Source organism: Zalophus californianus, chromosome 10 (genome assembly GCF_009762305.2).
Source record: "Zalophus californianus isolate mZalCal1 chromosome 10, mZalCal1.pri.v2, whole genome shotgun sequence".
In the NCBI taxonomy this organism is placed as follows: Eukaryota; Metazoa; Chordata; class Mammalia; order Carnivora; family Otariidae; genus Zalophus; species Zalophus californianus.
The window spans coordinates 112,866,002-112,885,145 of record NC_045604.1 but is presented as its reverse complement, the minus strand read 5'-3'; the positions used below and the strand labels follow the sequence as shown (position 1 = coordinate 112,885,145).

Below are 19,144 nucleotides of genomic sequence, written 5' to 3'. Positions count from 1 at the left end.
GACCCAGGGCTGTGCGGGTCCGGGGCTCAGTCCAGCCTCCCGTTCCCTACTCCGTGCACCCTTGGTCGCTGCCGCCCCCCTCCCCGGAGCCCCTGCCTCAGCTTCTCCCCCATGAGGCCCCCTCCCCACGGCCCCCTCACTGCCCTCCTTCCCCTGCGGATAAGCCCCCAGAGACTCTCGCCCGTCACTGCCCTCATTCTTCCTCAGCTGCCTCCTGGCTCCCGGGCCACATGCTTTTTTTGAATAATTTTTTAATTGTGGTACAATAAACATAAAACTTCACCACTTTAACCACTTCAAAGGGTCCAGTTCAGGGGCACCGAGCACATCCACGCTGCCGTGCAGCCGTCCCCCCGTCCGGCTCCAGAACGTTCCATCCCGCACAGCGAGACCCTGTTCCCGTGACGCACGGGCCCCCACCCGCTCCCCCAGCCCCGGCCCCGCCGTCTGCCCTCCGTGGCCGTGAGTCTGACGACTCCGGGACCTCGTGGGAGCGGGGACCCCGTGCGTGTCCTTCCGTGTCTGGCTCGTGTCCTCGGGACTCGTCCCCATGGGGGCAGGGGTCCTTCCTTCCTTTAGAAGGCCGGCTCACACCCCGTGGTGTGGCCAGACCACACCGTGTCCGTCCATTCCTCTAGCTCTGGTGGCCGAGGGGCGCCTTCAGGAATTGGCAAGCAGGCCCTTTGCTTGCCTGGGCCGCTCACCTCCGCGACTCCCGCCTCTCTGTGGACGGCCAGGAGTACCCGGGCGGACCTTTAGTCAGCGGAAGAAGCAAGGACTCGCAGCCTTGTCCCGCTCTGGGAGCAGAGACCCCCACGCCCAAACCCGGAGTGCTCTTTGTGCTTTGAGGTGCATGGGCCTGGGGCAGCTAGGAAGAAAGTGGACCCCGCAGAGCTGCGTGGGAGGCATGGGCGGGCAGTGGGTGCTGTCTCGGCTTCTTCTTTTTTTTTTTTTAAATTTTATTTATTTATTTGAGAGAGAGGATGAGATAGAGCATGAGAGGGGGGAAGGTCAGAGGGAGAAGCAGACTCCCCGCCGAGCAGGGAGCCCGATGTGGGACTCGATCCCAGGACTCCAGGATCATGACCTGAGCCGAAGACAGTCGCTTAACCGACTGAGCCACCCAGGCGCCCTGTCTCGGCTTATTCTTGCAGCTGATGAAGCCCCGGGTCCTGCACCAGGGCGGCACCCACCTGGGGGGCTTCTGTCTCCCCTCGGGTGGGGAGGCCCCAGCCCCTGTGCGTGGCGCTAGGGTCCGGGCTGCTCTCGGCGGGCAGGAGAACCATCACTCTGGGGCTTGGACCTGGGGTGGGCCTGGGGCCAAATGCAGGTGAGCTTTGCGCACAGCGGCTGGGGGTGGTTTCGGGATGCAAGGCCAGCCCTGCGTCTGCCACCAGCACCTGCTCGTCTCCTGGGAAATCAGGCTGGGCTCTGTCACTGTCACCGGGAAACAGTCTGGCAATAGCCTCCTGCACACGAGGGGTGTCCCCTGCTTTCTCTCCCCGCCGTGCATCTGGTTTCCCTCTGCAGCCCCCCAGGGGCTGCGGCCCCCCAAAGGCTGCACTCGGGGAGCAGAGTGCCCTGAAACCAGAGAAAAGAACACCGGGGATTTGGCTTAAACTCGTTAAACCCAATGAACCCTCCCACTGAATGATCCCAGTCTGCGCCAGGCCTTTTAATCTCGTTCGGGCCTCGGGATAATTTGTTTAGCTGTGCTGATCAGTTGAAGGTTAATTCAATTGGACTTGGGTTATTTATTTGTGCCTGGATTTGCTAAGTGTCATTGGAGGTACATGAGGTCTTCATTATGGTGGCACGATGGCTTCATTAGGGGGTCGGCCATGCCTGCCAGGCCCCTTTTGCCCTTCTGCGAGCATCCAGGCTCCTTCCTGCCCAGGGTGGGGGTGGCAGCCTTGGGGGATGGGGGGCGCCAGGAGGCGGGGCAGCCTGGGGGTAGGGGCGCTGTGCTGAGGGATCCGGAGGAGACCTGCCTCTAGCCTCAGCTCCGGTGGCGGCCCTCCTGTGGTCAAAGAGCCAGTCCTCCATGGGTTTGGGTGCCTGGCTTTCCTGGACTCATCCCTCGGGAGGACCCTAGAGGCAGCCACCACCCTGAGCCCACAAGCTGGGGACAACCGTCTTCCCTCTCGCTGACCCTCCCGGGGTGGGCTTGGCCGGCTCAGCGAGACCCCTTCCCCACCCACGACTTGTGCACATGGACAGCGGGGTCATGGGAAGGGCAGGCTGGGTCCCTGCCCAGAGCTGGGATCTCTTTCTGGGCAGCTGTGAGTGATGGATGGGGCTTTTGGCAGTTTGCTGTTTCCTGCACTGGTATCAGACACCCCGGCTGGTTCCTCTCTCCAGTGCTGTGACCTTCTGGCCAGCCCCGTGGCGTTGACTCTCCAGGCACCAGGGCAGTGGGTGGGCAGTGGAGGCCCGTCCCTGGGACACGTCCCATCCTCAGGCTCTCTGGCAGTGGAAGGATGGAGGGGGGTTCCGGGTGCAGGTGGAGGGCCCAGGCCACAGGGGGTAGCAACTGAGGTCAAGGGAGCTGAGCATGAGCGAGGGGTGCCAGGGGTCCCCCAGGGAGCACCCCCAAGGAGCGCCCCCGGCCCCCCAGAGGTTGCTAGCTGGGCTGAGCGCTGCCAGCCAGGACATGTGCCATCTCGGACGTAGGTGCCGGAGCAGGGCAAGGTGGGGGAAGGGCTAGAGCAAAGATCCCTACCCATGTTCCTCCACCCCGGGCCCCCCCCCCCCCCAGAACTGGGGGCATGTCCTTCCATCCCGTCCAGGAGAAAAACCAGATCCAGCCTGGAGGCAGTCCTCTGGGCCTTACTTCCTGAGCAAACACCCTGTGTCCTAAGAGCTCGAGGGGTCTTGGTGATGTAGGCCAGTGCCTTAACTGAACAGTGGAGGAAGCTGGGGCCCAGGGAGGGGAGGTGACAGGCGCCCCGGGGGGCGAGTGGGATGCGTGACAAGAGCCAGACAGGAAGATGTTGGCAGTGACCCAGGAGCCCAGCCTCCATGTACAGACATCAGCTTGTTCACACCTCGCAACAGCCCTGTGAGGACAGTAATCACCACCCCTGTGCACGGGGGAGGACACGGAGGCTCAGAGAGGTTGGGGGACCGGTCTGAGGTCACACAGCTGCCCCGCTCCAGAGCTGAGTGGGGCCCTGTCTGCTTCTGCCTGTGCTGGACAGGTGTCGGGCCATTCTGGAGAAGACTCAGGGGTCCCCAGGCACAGACCCCGGGAGCAGGGAACCCCAGTGCAGGGGAGTGGGGCAGGGAGGGGTGAGGGCCATGGAGGGTGTCTTCGCGTAGTTCCCTCCAGCTGGGGTGGGGTCCCTCCCTGGGCTCCCGTGCTGCCCCGCGTTTCCATCACTGCTGCCCCGGTGTAATTACTGCCTGGTGACCTGCACATGTCCCCGCAGGGCAGGGCATGTTGCTGACTCTCGCAAATGCCCCCAGCCTCCCCACATGCTGTGGGGACAGGGAGAGGGTCCTACCTTGTCCTGGGTCCGTACCTCCACACTCTGTCTACCGTGCGTTCCGGGCATCCACGCTGCGTAACAAAGCACCCCAACAGCGATTCTGTTAAAGCTCACTGTTTGGGGGTCTGGGATTTGGGCTGGGCCGGGCCGGGCGGTTCTTCTGCTCTGCGTGGCATCGACCAGAGGCCACCAGGTGGTACTCAGGTCAAGGGTGGGCAGGTCTGGAGGGTCCCTGCCATGCCTGGCATCTTGGCGGAGACGGCAGGGGGCTGGGCTCAGCCAGGACTGTCCACTGGGGTTCCCACCTGCGGCCTCTCCGGGATGACTGGAATGCGGACGTGGCGTCCTTCCACATCTGCCTTGTTTCACGAGCGCCATGTCCTAGGGCTCCTCCATGCCGGCGGGTGTGGGCGCTTCCTTCCTTCGTGAGGCTGGCGAGCCTCCACCCAGCCACGGACACTGGGGTGGCCTCCACCTTATGGCCGCTGTGACCGCGGGCAAAGTGTCCGTGTCCCCCTGTGCTCTAGGGCAGCGGATCCAGAGAGGGAGCGTGGGCTCCCTGTCGATGGAGGCCGTCAAGAGTTTGTAGCTGCCTTCAACCCATGACACCACGCTGTGTGGAGAGAGAGGGTGAGAGAGAGGGGTTGCTGGAAATTCTGGCTATGCAGCCCTCAGGAGGCCGTGGCAGAGACAGCCGGATGATGGGGGGAAGGGGAGATGGGGCCCTGGTGTCTGGGGAGGCGGCAGGAGAGACCAGGCTGGGTCTGGGGGGTTGGGCTGGAGGCCAGGCGCCCGGCAGGGGAACCCCAGAAGGGAAAGCAGGCCTGGAGGCCTGCTGGAGAGAGCCGGGGCCTGCCTTCAGGAAGGAGCAGCGGCGTGGCTTCCAGGGAAACTCTATGGGGGGCGAATTTGAGGCTCACGGTCGGTCGGTCGGTCGAGGGGGAGGTGATGAGAGGGGCCGGCCCAGCCTTGCTTTCTTGTGCTGGCGCAAGTCAAAGTCAGGAGCGTCGGGGGGGTGTTTCCAGACAAGCGCCCGGGGAGCCACGGCTTGGGGTGAGGCCGGTCTGAGCCAGAGCTGTTGGGAGGCTGCATCGGGAGCTGGGGTTCTGCAGGAGTCATGCGGTTGGCGGGGTGGCTCCCCACGGGTGTGGCCGGGCCCACGCACTGAGCGGTAGCATCCGGTGGCAGCCCTCATGGGCTGGCCTTGGTGCTGGGCCCGTTCTCCTCTGCGGGGCCTCTGCCTGCAGGAGGCCAGACTGGCTCCCTTGTGGGGCCATCTCGGGCCAGCCTTCCAGGGGCACAGACAGAAGCCACGGGGCTTCTTGAGGTCAAACTACGGGCACGGGGAGCCAGGGGCTGGTCCAGACCTCAAGGGAGGGGAGATAGTTGCTACCTCTTTGTGGGGTGCGACCACTGTGTCCACCTTTGAAGGCAGGCTGCCACTTGGAGTCCTGGTTAGCCAGTGTGTGGTGGTATTGGGCACGGGGCCACGTCGTCGTGGGGGTGGGAGACAGGCAGGGGCGCCCACTTGGCAGCGGATGGGTGGGGGCAGAAATGCAGACAAGCGCCCAAGAGTTGGAGGCACCACCCGGGGCCCCACACGGGCCCCTGGGAGCACTCAGTGGGCACTCAGGGCATACTGACAGCCTGAGGAATCAGGAGCGGGGACCAGCCAGGCTGGACCCTGGCAGGTGCGGCTCTGGGCTCAGGTTCCTGTTAGCTATCCTTCCGTGCCCCTGTGGGGCCTGGGGCACCTCGTGGTGGGTCACCTCCACCCACGTCTCCCAGCTCCTCTCCCCTCCCAGGCTGGGTCTTCTTGGCCTGTCAGGCAAACCTGGTTCCCTCCCGGCCTCATCCACAGAGGTGAGATGCACCTGGGCTTCTTGCACGTCCGCTCGCTGGCTCCCCCACCTCTTCAGTTCTGGGCTAGGAAGCTGGAAGGCTGGAGAGGGGCGGTGGGCCGGGGCCGGGGCCGCCCGGGAACGCCGTCCCTGACCCTGTGTGGGCGGATGATCACGGCTCCCCAGGGGAACCTGTAGGGCTGTGTGCTGGCAACGGTGGGACTGAGCGGTCTGTCCCTCTGCCCGCGCTTTCCAGGCACTGTGGACGATCAGGCAGAAGCAGCCCTTCCTCTAGGAAGAAGAAACCCCTTGGGCGTGCCGGGCGCTCTCCACATGCATCAGTGACATCGCATTGAATATTGAAGGTTCACCCTCGCCCCCAGATAGCCACGGCTCAGGGGGCCCTGTGATGGGCCCCGGGTCACCCGGACGGGGCTGAACCCAGGTGGGGCCAGAACCTAGGCTTCTGGGACTTCAGTTTTGTCTGGAAGAGAAAAGCACGCCGGGGATCATGGCATTGGGACGGCATCCCTGAGGGGCGCAGGGCCCTGCCTGGGGCAGTAGCTCAGCTGCAGAGAGGCGGTCGGCTGCAGAGAGGCGGTCAGCCGCAGAGAGGGTGGCAGAGGTGCTGTGCCGGGCCAGCAGGGGCCCTCAGGAGGTCGGAGTAAAGCCAGAGCCCAGTCCAGACCGGGCATCCTGGACCTTGGGAAGCTGTCTGCCAGGCAGGGCTGGCAGGAAGCTACCAGGAGAAAAGGCCTGGCTGATGCAGACCCCAGGCCCAGAAGCACGTGTGCTTATAGCCCCCCAGCTCCCCGCCTTTCTGAGATGGTCCCAAGGCCCAGCCAACGAGAGGGTCAGAGACCAGGCTACACAGCCAGGAGAGGGGGCGCGTCTGGCTGCAAGGCCTCGGGGCCAAATGCATCCCTCATCTTCCTGGGGACTTACGACCCAGCAGTGGCTCTGCCCCATCTCCAAGGGGGATCGTTCAGGGCAGGTGGCTCCCACACGTGGACACGGCTCTTCCTGCCAAGCCTGAAAACCACTCCCCACGAGCGAGGGCGTTCGGCCTGGTCCACTTGACCCGCACCGGTTACTGAGCACATACTCTGCAGGGCACATGCGAGCGGAGTGGTAGACAAGGGGATCCCCCCATGAAGGGCAACACGGAGGCAGGTGAGGGTGTTGGGGGTGGTCGGAGGAACAGGAAGCATTTCAGTCGCAACCCGAAGGCTGAGCAGAAGTCAGCCAGGTGCAGGTTGCAAAAGCCTGGGCAGAGGGATCAGCATGTGCAAAGGCCCTGAGGCAGCCGTGTCTTTGTTCCCCGGGGGTTGCTATAATACATGAGCACAAACCCGGCCGCTAGCACAACAGGAATCCGCTCCCTCCTAGGTCTGGAGGCCATCAGTCTGAGCAACATGTGGGCAGGGGTGGTTTCCCTGGAGGCTCAGTGGCACAGTCTGCTCTGGGCCCCTCTCCCAGTTTCCGGTGCTGCTGACCATCCTGGGCTGTCCAAGGATGCACCCCCCCCCGACCTCCACTTGTGGGGTCACCTTCTCCCTGAGTCTCTGTATCTCAGGCCTCCCTCTGCCCTTCTCTTGTTTGGCCTACCCTAAACCCAGGATGACCTTGTCTCGAGATCCTTCACTTAATTACATTGGCAAAGACCCTTTTCTCAAATAAGGTCCCTTCCTGGGTTCTGGAGTCGTATGGCTGGACATACGTTTTTGGGGGACACCATTGGACTCCCTGCAGGCGGTGTGTGGTTGGTGTATTGTAGGGATAACGGGGTGGTCATCTTGACAAGATGAATGCGTGTAGGGCAGACCCAGATGATGTGTGGCCAAGGGCCAGGGAAGGGGTTCCCATCATTCCAGGTGCGGCTGGCGGCCGGTGCAGGGATTTGCAAGGTATTGACCCTGTCTGACCTCCCAACACAAAGTGCCCTGGCTGGAGGGTGCGCAGAAGCTGTAGGGATGGGAGCAGCAGGGTGACTGGGGATGCAGCTGGGGACCCAGGCAGGGGTTACGGCAGCTCAGACCCAGAGAAGGGGCTGGATTCCAGACTCAGTTTGGAGGGACAACCGAAGGATTCACTGAAGGAGTGGGTGTGGCCCAGGGGAGAGAGGACTGAGTTTGTTCTCAAGGCCTCCATGGGGACGGTGGGGGTCCGGGGCCTCTCCCTGTGGCGTCTGGGAAAACAGAGCAGTGACAGACAAGAGGGCCCGCAGGACACGCGGACACCCAAGCCCCGGCTTGTGGGGGCGGGACCCAGATGAGGCGGTGGAAGGCTCAGGAGAAGGCGCAAATGCAATCCCGAGGCCTGTGGCTGGACGAGATGTTATGCTACCTTAATACGTTCGCTAAAAAACGAAACCACTCGCCGACCCTGAGGGGCTGTGTCACTCTGCTCTGCTAGATTCTGGGGGAGATTTGAGGAGCAGAAGCTGTTGGGGGGACACATGCGCTCTGTGACCCCCAGTGAGCTCCTGCTCCCCCTGGGTCTCTTCCCTCCCCCATCTCATGGTCTCCGGGACTCCCTCCCACCCTCAGACCCTGTGGCTCCCCCCTTGTTTGAGAGAAGCTTCCGGCACACTGCTGCCTGCCCACATTTGCTCTCTGGTGTAAACTCTGCTTCAGCTGGAAGGTTAAACTAATAATGAAGTTTCTCTGGATTCATTATGCTTTCCAGGTTTCTCTCCCGGGTGGGACCATCAATGTCAAGTGCAGCCTTTGGAAAGCAGGGTGGCTGGCCAGGGAGGGTCAGTGGGTGTCAGAAGAAAAGAGAAGGTGTGTATGGGGGGCAGCTCGGGGTCTCCTCTGGTGGGGGCCACGCACATGGTGTGTGGGTGTGTGCGTGCATGGCTGTGCGTGAGCTCCACAACCCAAGACTCAGAAAGCCAGTGTTGTCCAGGCCTCTGGGGCCTGGTGGGCGCTCGGGGACTGTCATACACTGACCACATGCCTACGCAGGGTCTGTCCAGAGGGACTCCTCATTAATGTACAAGGAGAGGTAGCAGTGGCTGGTGCACGGGACTATTGGAAGAACATGCATGAAGCACCGTTTTTGCGTGCACCAGGTTGGAAAGAACCCTCCTGGCTAAGCCTGACCGAGCAGAGTGCAGCGGGTGGGGCTGCTGGGTCATGGAACATTCAGCAGGGTTCGATCTGCTCTGACATCTGGATGGGTGGCAAGACTCGAGTGCGCTTCTGCTGAACAGAAGGAAGTCCAAGGCCAAGCGTCTCCCCTGGGAGTCCAGAGTGAGGCCAGGGTGACTCAGAACCCCGGACAGGGGCTCCGAGGATGGTGCCACCACCCTGGCAATGACCGGCGGTATCTGTGTGCGAGTCTGTGGGGGTGTGGGGTGGGTTTCCAGGGAGCAGCAACCAAGGAAGGGAGGCCCTGGAGTGATGTTGGAACAGCCACGGGAAACCAGACCCCAGTGTGGGGAGCCAGGAACCAGAGCCACGGTGATGTGCTGCAGTGCTGAGTCTGGGGTGGGGGAAGCTTGGCCTTCAGTCCTGGCGTGGCCTCTAGGAGCTGTGCAAGTCACTCACTGTCCCTGCACAGCAGTTTCCTTGTTGGCAAGGCCGTATGCTCTAAGACTTAGAAGTCCTGTGGGTACACTACCAGCCTGAGCCGGAGTGCAGACCAGGGTAGTTAATGTCCCATCGTTGATGTGTGTTTGTTTGCACATGGACCGTGCAGTGGGCCCTCTCTTGAGCTGGGGAACACGAGGGGGGCAAGGTCACCTTCAAGGAGCTTACCTCCTAGTTGGAGGGACAGACCCTCCAACAAGCAGCTTGAATCTAGTGTACTCAGTGCTGTGATGGGGAGAGGGGCTCTGGGCACCTAGGGCAGGGGGTGGGGGTTCTCAGGGAAAAGTTCCATGAAGAGCTCTTCTAGCTTAGACCTAATGATTGAGTAGACCTTCTTCAGGTGAAGGTGCTCAGAGAGTTCTGGAAAGGGAGCATAGGCCTGGAGGTGGGAGACAGAGTATGCTTAGAGCATGAGTTGATGATGGTGGTGGTGGTGATGGTGGTGATGGTGGTGATGGGGGTGATGGTGATGAAGATGAAGGTGATGAAGATGAAGGTGATGGTGGTGATGCAGGTGATGATGGCGATGATGGTGATGGTGATGGTGATGAAGGTGATGGTGGTGATGATGGTGAGAAGTGCTCCTGCTGACAGTGAATATGGTGGCGGTGATGATGATGATGCAGGCGCATCAGCCTCCTCTCCCCTGGTCCAGGTCAACTGAGGGGCTAGAGGAAAAGTCTTGGCTTTTCCTTGGCTGACTCCTCCTGGGTCTGAGCTTTCCTCTCTGGATCCCTTGGCTTTTCCGTGGTCTCCAGCGTACCTCATCCTCTGGGTTCCTCCTGTCTGTGTTCAGGCGGGGCTCTGGTCTGTGCTGGGGTCCCATGCCAGGAACAAGGCCCAGCCAGACTCCAGTGCCCCTTGGCTCTATCCGAAGTCCCGTGGTGATGGCCATTCCCAGTCGGGTCAGTGGAGGGAGGGGCGTTTCCATCATGGAGGGGTTGGCCCCCTCTCTCCGGTCCCCTGTGGTGTAGCCCTTGTGGTGAGGTGACAGCTCTGGCAGCTGCTGGACCACGTCTCCTAGGCTGGGGGCAACAAGGGCCTTAGCAGGCAGAGCTGGCCCCAGCGACTGTCCTCAGACACGTCCTCCTGGATCTGGCTGTGTCTCCCTCACTTCCTCCTGCAGGGGAAGTGATTGGAATTTGGAAATACGATCAATTTGGAGGTTACCGCCCGCAGCCAAGGCATGGTTTCTACAGGGAAGGAACCGTTGAGCTTCTGCCTCTCGCAGGCCCTGTTTGCCCACGTGGGACCTGGCCCAGGAGGGGTGCCTCGGTCATCCCCCAACCGCTGCTAGTTTCCTTGGGACCCCTTGGGCTGTCCGGGCCTTGTCCTGCGCCCGCCCCTCACATGCTGTGTCAGGCACTCAGCCGGCACCAGACAGTGTCTCATTCACAAGACACCTCTGAGGTCGGGTGCATACAATCGCCTTCTTACGGATGAGAAACTGAGGCCACAGAGGCAGACCTCTCACACCTCCGACCCCAGAAGCTTAACCACGATGTCACTGATGTTCCAGCTTGCCTTGCTCCCATGCACGAGTGATGGAAGAAATGCTGGCGCCATCGAGACGGTCGTGTTCTCGCGTCCCCTTGACATCTCCATCTCTAGGGCTGAGCCCTGAGCCTCAAGGCCCCCGAGCTGGGGAAGGAGGGAGGAGCTCATGGCCTAGGGTCCTGCTGAACGTGCGGGGCTGAGTCAGCTCCGATGTGTGCCGCACAGGGGAGCTCTGGTCCTGGTGGTGGAGGAGGCGGGGAGGTGAGGAGGAAGGCAGGGTGGGGAAGTCAGGACCTCTCCCCACTTTCAAAGCTGGGGTCCAAGGGCCTCTCGAAGCATCCAGCTGGGTGTGAGGACCCATGAGAACGTGCGGAGGGTGGGGCCTCTCCCCTGCTGCAGCTCGGGAAGACCCAGGGCCTCTCGGTGATGCCCTGCCCCCTTCCGACACGACACGGGACGGAGGGTCTGTGGGAGGAAGGAAGGTGGGCCAGGTGGGGTCCTGGCTCCACGTGCCCCGTGTGGGCGTCCAGCGCATCCCCAAGTCCCCGAGAGGCCGGCGTATCCGCAGAAGCGGGCGGCCGGGGTGAAGAGTCCGTGGCCTGGGAGGACGTCCTGACCGGGGCAAGTGGCCTTGAGAGAGGACGCTGCGGGGCCATCCTCGTGAACGTGGCAGCAGGGCGGACGGCGGCGCCCCCACCCCCTGATGTCCCTGCAGGACTTGATGTGCTCATGAGCTTGGCAAACGTCTCCCAGCTTTTCATTTGTGGGAGAAGCGACCTTTTATATTTCAGATCACATGAAGTTAATTTGCACTCCAGTTCAAGAGAGCTCCTGAGAAGGTACGAATGTGATTTCTTAACAGCTGTTACGTAGGACTCAACATGACAGAAATGATGAGAGGTGAGGCTTCATTTTTAGACAGCAAGAAGCACATGCTTTCCCCCTGGAGCCCGCCCAGGATGGAGCAATCAGATGGGAAGAACCCGAGGGAGCGTGAGGGCCAACCACTCACCTTGTGTGATGTCCCTGCCTGACCCACAGCTGCCCCACTTCTGTTTGAATACCCCCAGCGACGGAGAGCTCACTACCTCCAGAGCAGCCGCAGCTAATGCTGGTCGGCCTTGGCTGTCAGAAGGTCTTTTTAGTGTTAGGTACGCTCTGCTTTTGTTGACTCTGCCCTGCCACCTGAAGATGCACAACGTCACCCCCTTCCTCCTCACGTCAGCCTTTCCAGCGTTTGAGTGGGCTCCACGGCCAGCTCGCCTTCCTCAACTGCCGACCACCTCTGATTCCTTACCCACATGTCCCCAAGCGGATGTCCGGGGCCTACCATCCTGTCCCTGGCGATGTCCTGGCCTGCCAGTGTCCCTAAAGTGAGGCACTTAGGACCAGACACGATGTCCCTTTTTCCGACTGACTGGCCAAGATTCCTATCACGTTCCTACTTCCGGACACCATACCTCTAGCCGGATGGCCAGAGGTCACCTCCATAGCGAGCTTTCAAAGCGTACTGCCCGGCCACCTGGTTGGTATCCACGGGGAAACCGCTGCATGCCTAGTCCTATGCGGTCACTGCCGGGGGTCAGAGCAGGGGAGGCAGCCTGCAGGAGGGCGAGTCTTGTCCAGTGATGGCTGTTGGTGTCTGGATGAACCCCCCCCCACCCAGCTCATGCTGGCCCACCTGTCACACGTTCCTTGCCCCCCCCCCCGCCCCCCGGGCCCTGATGCTCGGCAGAGCTGGTCACCTGACTCAAGCCAGACCGTTCCCATCAGGAGGTGGGGACGATGGGTCCGTGCCTGCAGGTGGCCGTGGGGCAGCTTTATTCCCTGCGGGGTCTGGGAAATCTGAAGTCTGTCTGCAAAGAAAGAAGAGAGTTGGGGGGCGGGTAGGTGGTGGGCAGCCAAGGGTAGCACGTGAGCAAATGCAGAAAGGGGGTGGTGGGTGCACGCCCAGAGCCCACCTGTGTCACCTGCCCTCCCGGCCGCCTAGAACCAGGACGTCCCACGGGGCGGGGAAGGAAGGTGCTGGGAAGCTGGCCCTGAGATCTGGCTCCACCCCTGCCCCAGTCCTACCTGGTGCCAGGATTCCCCAATGTGCTTGAGACCCGGCTCAGCCCTGTGGGAAGATCAGAGCCACGCCGCCGGCCCCCAGCCTCTCAGGGCCCGGCCCTCCTTGCTGCCCAGGGTGACATAGGCCAGCCCCCATGAGGGGCCAACAGCCCATCGCCGGGGGCTCCTCCTGGCTGTGTTTGTGCTATTTGTGGTTTGTTTCTGGCCGCTCTGTGAGGCCGTTCATTGGCTACTGTCCGCGGACCTGCCCAGGTGCGGGGCCAGCCAGGTGGGGCGGTGAGGCCGAAGCAGTGAGAATCAGAGCCCAGCCAAGAGTGCTTCAGTCCCTTCTGTGCCCCTCATGAGCTCAGGCAAGCGGCCCGCCCTCTCTGAGCCCCCTCTGTAGAATGGGGACCATAGTGCCCCCCGCCCCACAGGCCGGCTGGGACAGTCCCCGGAACCAGCATGGATAGAGCGCCTGGCACTTGCCACCACGCGAGTGTGCCTTCCGAGATGGCGCAGTCGCGTGACTGGCAAGCTGGCCATGGCTGTTGGCAGGGAGCTCAGCTGGGGCGGAGGGCCGGAAGCCTCCGTTTCCTCCCTGGGTGGCCTCTCTGTGTGGCCTGGGCTCCGAAGGCAAGGGGACCACCTTCTATGACCCCAGCGTCCCGAGTCAGATGACGTCTGTTACAGGCTGCAAGGTGCCCCCTCCCCAGGTGGCTGAGCTAAAATGAGATCGCTAGGGTGGCCCTAATGCAACGTGACTGGTGTCCTCTACAGAAGGGAGGGCAGGACACAGGTGTGCACCGAGGGGCGACCACGTGGGGACATGGAGGAGAGAGGCCTTGCCGGCACCTTCATCCTCTGGCTTCCGGAACGCTCAGTACACGTCTGTTGTCTGAGCCGCCCAGGCCGGCTGACGGAGCGTCTCTTCAGACCTACTCTGGCCATCAGGGTGATGACAAAGGCCTGTCCAGGTTGAAGGAGGGGACACAGCAGACCCTGGCTCCTTCGGGTGGTGTGGAAGGGGTGGGCGTGGGGTGGTGTCAGGACGCCAGAGGCCCAGACGCAGCGGGAAGGGAATCCACCCTCCCAGAGATGGAAGAGGGCCCTCCAGGCACGGTGCACCGGGGTCCCCCACGAAGGCCCTCCAGCCGCCAGCCCCGTAACCTCGGTCCTCAGCGCAGACAGCACTTTGTGGGAGGCCTTGCTGGAGAGAGGCAGGGATTCTGGTCTCCAGTCCCCAGAGCAGAGCGAGGGCCCGATGTGGGAGAGGAGGTGGGTGTCCAGGGGCCAGGGGGAGCCTAGGGTCCCGGACCTCCGAGGGGGTGAGTCAGATCTCAATAAAGTGGCTAAAATATAGTAGCGCCCACCTTCACAGAGTTCTTAAGGGTGTTCGTTATGTCCTGTAAAATATTTAAAATGGTGCCTGGCACAAGCTAAACGCTCAATAAATGTTAGCTATTAAAAAATAACAAATCTCTTTAAGCCCCCGCAGCTCTGCCTCCCCCAGGGAGCCTGCACAGACAGGGGCCTCCTCCCTGCCTCCCGTCCAGGGCCCTCACCCCTCTCGTTTCTTCAGACACCTCTGTCCGTGGGCTCTCGGGGCAGTCACCCTGGAGGGGCCCCTCCCCGCCCTCACCCCTGCTATCCAGTCCAGGGGAGGCCAGCGGCTGGGCACCCGCAGGTAATGAGGTGATCTGGGTGGACAGGCACCTCGAGGCTGGGGCTGGGTCCTGCTCCCGGGCCCTGGCTGGGGGCTGCCTCTGTGGAGCGTGTGGATTTCTGACCTGGAGGACAGGCTGGTAAATCCATGGGTGAACATTTGCAGATATCATTAAACTGGCAGAATGGCTAATGATTTAGGTGATATTAAAACTATCCAGCTTTGTCTGCGTAAATTACAAGAATAAAACGAGATTTATCAAGAGCAGAGCCAGAGCGAGCCAACAAAAGAGAAAGGATCAGAGAGAGAAAAAGAGAGAAATTTGAAAGGGTGGAAACACAGAGAAGGACCGGGAGGTAGTCCCTGATGAGAAGTTACACATTAATCATTGTAAGGAGCCCTCCAGGTCTGTGGGGGTGTGCGCAGCACCTTACTGCTTCAGCTGGGCGAGCCGGCCAGGGGCTCCAAGCCCCAGGACAGACCAGAGGCCCAGCTGGAGAAGGAGGCCCCGTGCAGCAAATGCACCAGCAGCATCTGCACGTGTATGGAGTACCTACTATGTGCCAGGCACAGGGCTGGAGCACTTTATCATATATGGTCGAGCACGCGTTGTGGGCGGGGCGCCTTGGAGGCAGCATCCCAAGAGCTGCAAATGATTCTGAATGCCAGGTGTGTCCATTCCTAATTTATGGGTGAGTGGCCAGGCTCAGAGAAGTTTGCCCAGTTGCCCAAAGTCACACAGCCAGGAAGTGGCAGAACCAAGGCGTGCGCCCAGAGTGGCTGAATTCTGGAGCCCGTGATTCTTCTGTCTGACGCTTGTGTTGAGTGCATGCTGTGCGCAGGGGTGGAGGGTGTCAAGGTGAGCAGGGCCCCCGCCCCCAGGTGGTGCAGTGGAAGAGGAGACAGGGATAAACCAGCAGATGGTCACACTGCGGTGTGATGAGTCCTCTGACAGGTAAACCCAGGGGCTCCGGGGAGCACGGGAGGCCCTCGTAACTCACCCCTGGCCTGCAAGTCAGGGCAGGCCGATGAGAAGAACAGCTAGGAGTTAACCAGGCCGTGGGCGTGTGTCACGGCGGAAATGGCCCGAGCAGATGGAACAGTTTGACGGCCAGGCGTCCTGGGAGGGTTGCACGTTGTTGCTTCCGAACTGAGCCTCTGGCGTGAAGGGGACAGTGGGAACAGATGCGGCCTGGAACCCGTGCCGGGGCGGGAGCCTGGATCGTGTCTTGGGCCCTGGGGAAACTTGGGGTGCTCTTTGACAGGCAGGCAAGAGGCTCAGATTGGTGCTTTAGAAAGATCTCAGAGACGGGATTGAGGGCTTCGTTCTCAAGGCGGAGGGATCAGTGGGAGCTGCTGTGGGAGCTGTCCCTCAGGACTTGTAAGCCAGGGGAGCTCACCTCCAATGAGAGTACATGGAACGGGGGATCCAGTGTCTCACCTGCGTGGGGACGGTGACCATCAGACTCCTCCTGGGACTCACTGTCTCCAGAAGAGAAATCTTGGAGAAGATGGAGTCATGTGCCATCCCTGAGCTGGTCACTGTGGCCAGAGAGTGGATACTTTTGAGTGGTCAGGTTGGCCACCTTCGAGGGACAGGGTGAGCCCGTGGCTGACAGCCCCCACCCAGACCCCGTTGGACTCGGCCGGGGGTGGGGGGTGGGGCAGCTGGAGCCCCGAGGACACACTGATGCCCAGCTCACCGTGGTCAGGGCGGTAGGCGGGAGAGGCCCAGGCCAGCACGGGGCAGCAGGGCAAGGAATGGCTTCCAGAGACACTTAGAAGGTCAGTTTGGCGGATTCAGAAGGATTGGCAGATGGGGGAAGAGGGTGGGATCTGGAAGTGATTTCTAGGGTTCCGGTTTGATCAGCTAATTAGGTGGTGGTGCTATCTACTGATGTGGGGCGATTTCAGGCATGTTGAATTTGAGGTGCCTGCAGGACATCTGGGGGGCTGGTGTCCAAAGAAAGGTCCAGGGCCGAGAGCCATGTGGGCACCATCAGTGTGTGTGGCGGGGGTGAGTCCTAGTGTGTGAGGAAGAGGTCCTCAGGGGTCTTGCCTCTGCTGCTCAGGTCTATGAGGGTGGAAGGAAGGCGGGAAGGGGCAGGAGAAGTGGGGGCCATGGTACTGATGCTCCAGAGCCAAGGAAAGAGTTTCCAGGGCGAGAAGGTGGTCGACCAGCTGTCTCATTGCCCCAGCAGCGTTTGTGCCTTGGCTGGGGATCCTGTGCCCATTCATAGCTCAGTCTCCAGACAACTTGTGGGGGACTCATGGCAGCAGAGGTTCATGGGCCCAGGGCAGGGTCACCAGATGGGCTGGGGGGCCCCAGGCTGGAGTCTGGCGGATGGTGCTGGTTGCCTTCTGGGGACTCGCCGCATGGCCTGCAGACCCGTTCTGGATCCCGACACAGACAGCCCTGGGGTTCCTCAGGGACCCCTTGTGCGGGGCTTCCACCGGGCTTGGGCTGTCCTGGTTGGGCCCCCAGAGCTCAGTGTGCTTGCGTGGCCAGCCTGGACACTGTGAGGAGGCAGGCGGCAGGGCCTGGACCCCTCGCCCACATCAGGAGAGCTACCACCCAGAGAGCCTCAGGGAGGAAGGGCTGAGCTAGCCATCTCATCCCTGTTCTGCACGGGAACCTGAGGACGGTCAGCTCAGAGGAGGGGAAGGTGCCGCATCTTGGCTGAAAGTGGATCTACCACACACCTAACGCTGAGGCTGACCCCACGAGGCAGATGCTGGTGATGAGGGAGGGTTGAGGCCCCCCAGCATGCGGGAACTTGACATGCCCCGAGGGTGGGGATCTGTGTGGGGCTAGGCCGGCCCCCCGAGCCACCTGGGGCCCAGCTGGCCAGAGGATGACAGGGGAGGTGCCTGCAGCAGGGCCTGGGGTGCTGGCTCCTGGGGCGTGGGACCAGCCAGTGGGGCCTCAGAGGGCCACTAGTGATGGCCACACGCCAGAGCCCCTCACGCAGCCTGCCAATTAACACGGAGCCGAGCGCGTCCCTAGCTTCCGAGTCGTCAGGAACCCAATTAGGGGTGTCCTAGAACCAGTCAGGCAGCTCTGCCGGTTGTCCAAGCCATGGGGGCTGGGCTGGGGCACCTGCTACACCCTGACCAGCTGTAACGGGGCTTTGCCGGGTGGGGGGCTGCGTTCCATCGGCACCCCGGGGGTGGATGTGGGGTGCAGCCACTGCAGGCGGGGGGGCTTGGTGGATGTGACTGGCTGGTCAGCATGGGTCTCGGCACGATGTGTTTTCTGCCCGGCGGGTGGGGGGGGGTGGTGTGGTGGACGGGCTGATGGGCTGGGCTGCTTGGAGGTCCACCAGGAACCAGTTCCAAAGGTTACATTTCCACTGGACTTGGTCCCGAGGGGCCGTCTGGTCGACCCCGCGGTTTACAGTGGGTGAGACAGAGGTCCTCAAAACGGGGGGAAGTGGAGAGGTGGGCCTGGTCCCTCTGTGTCATCTCAGCCAAGTGACCGTGCAGCTCGGGCCCTTTAGGACGGAGCCCACCCCTCCTCCTACCCAATTCATTCTGCTGTGTCCGCGCTTACCTGGAAACAACAAACACCCAGCTTGGATTTGCTGAGACAAGAAAGGAATTTACCGGAAGGCAGGATTCTGGGGTTTTACACATAAAGGAAGGCTCTGTCAGCACGCAGTCTCCTGTAGGGCAGCTTCTTTGCCTGGCCTGGTGGGCGGGAGGCGACACGGCCCCGGCCCCAGGGTGCGCAGAGCCTCACACCCCATGCCGTCTGCCCCCACGCAGGCTCTGCCCTCAATCAGGCTTTGCCCCCAGACAGGGTCGGCTTACGTTCCTCCAGCTGGTTTTCCTCTGGGAAGGACCATGGTTAGTCCAGCTTAGTCAGGTGCTCTCCTCGAGGTTGACGCTGGCCTGTCATTAGGGGCTGAATCGTGTCCCCTCCCAAGTCCATGTGTCAAAGTCCTACACGTGACTATATTTGGAGATAGGGCCCTGATGTTGAAATGAGGCTGTCAGGGTGGCCTTGTCCGATGCGACGGGTGGGGTGACCCATACCTTCGTTCCAGAAGGGTCTGTGCCATTAGTTTCTCCTCCCTGTCCTAACCCGTGGAGGGAGGTTTGTAGGAGAGTGGAAGCTTCCGTTAGAACTGCACTATTGGGGATTATTCGTTCATTTATTGAATATTCTCAGAGTCTGTGCTGTGTGCCCGGCGTGGTCCTGTACCTAGCAGGGACAGTCAGACGAGCAACAAGGGACCCAACAGTAAAGATCGTTCCAGGCAAAGGGGCATGCTCTGAAGAGGACCCCACGCAGTGCTGTGATAGGAGGTGACTTTAGCCGGGAGGGTCAGAGCAGCTTCCTCAATGGCCGAGTGTACATCTGCAGGAAGGGCGTTCCAGGCAGAAGAAACAGCCCATGCAAAGGCCCTGGGGTCGAAACAGATTTGGAGTGGGTGCCGGAGGTGGTCTGTGTGGTCACTGGAGCGTGGCAAACACAGGGCAGGCAGGTGGAGAAAGGAAGCCGGACAAAGTCATCAGCGCCTTGTGCACAGGCCAGGGCGGGGAGTGACGTGAGAAGACGCCGGAGGTTTGAGCAGGGGTGTGACGCGATGTGTGTTATGAAAGACTGAGCGGACATCTCTCTGGAGAGAGGAAGGGAGGGAGGGAGGGAGGGAGATCAGGAGAGGCCACCAGAGTGACCTGGGGAGATCCAGGGTCCCGGCCCCTAGCTGGAGGGTCGGGGATTGGGGGCTGCTTTCGAGCTGGAGCCTGTTGCGGCGGGTGGAGAGGACAGAGCACCCGGGTGTGAACCCAGGCTCAGTCCCCCCTCCCTGCCCAGGTGTGGCCCACAGAGCTCCGGCTTTCTCACCTCCTCCTCCGCGGGGGTGTGATGAGCAGCCACACCCAGACTTCCCTGCCCCCCTCGCCCCGGGCGGTCCCCTCTTGCAGGCGTGGCTGCCTGTAGGTGGCTTCCCGAGGCCCCTGCCCACTGCGACCTCCAGTACCCCAGATGCTGGGCAT

At 61.6% G+C, this 19,144-nt stretch overlaps 1 protein-coding gene across 1 annotated transcript in view; it reads right to left on the bottom strand.

The window, feature by feature from the left end:
- The window catches only part of LOC118356026 (collagen alpha-1(I) chain-like), a 27,688-nt gene extending 8,544 nt beyond the window's left edge, over nucleotides 1-19,144 (bottom strand). Inside the window, exons 1-5 of the mRNA XM_035722238.1 lie at nucleotides 18,993-19,144; nucleotides 17,387-17,557; nucleotides 9,692-9,953; nucleotides 1,794-1,912; nucleotides 1,194-1,581 (exon numbers count right to left, since the gene is read on the bottom strand). Of these exons, the coding sequence (XP_035578131.1) occupies nucleotides 1,194-1,581; nucleotides 1,794-1,912; nucleotides 9,692-9,953; nucleotides 17,387-17,557; nucleotides 18,993-19,144 (1,092 nt within the window). The remainder of the gene's footprint in view (nucleotides 1-1,193; nucleotides 1,582-1,793; nucleotides 1,913-9,691; nucleotides 9,954-17,386; nucleotides 17,558-18,992) is intronic.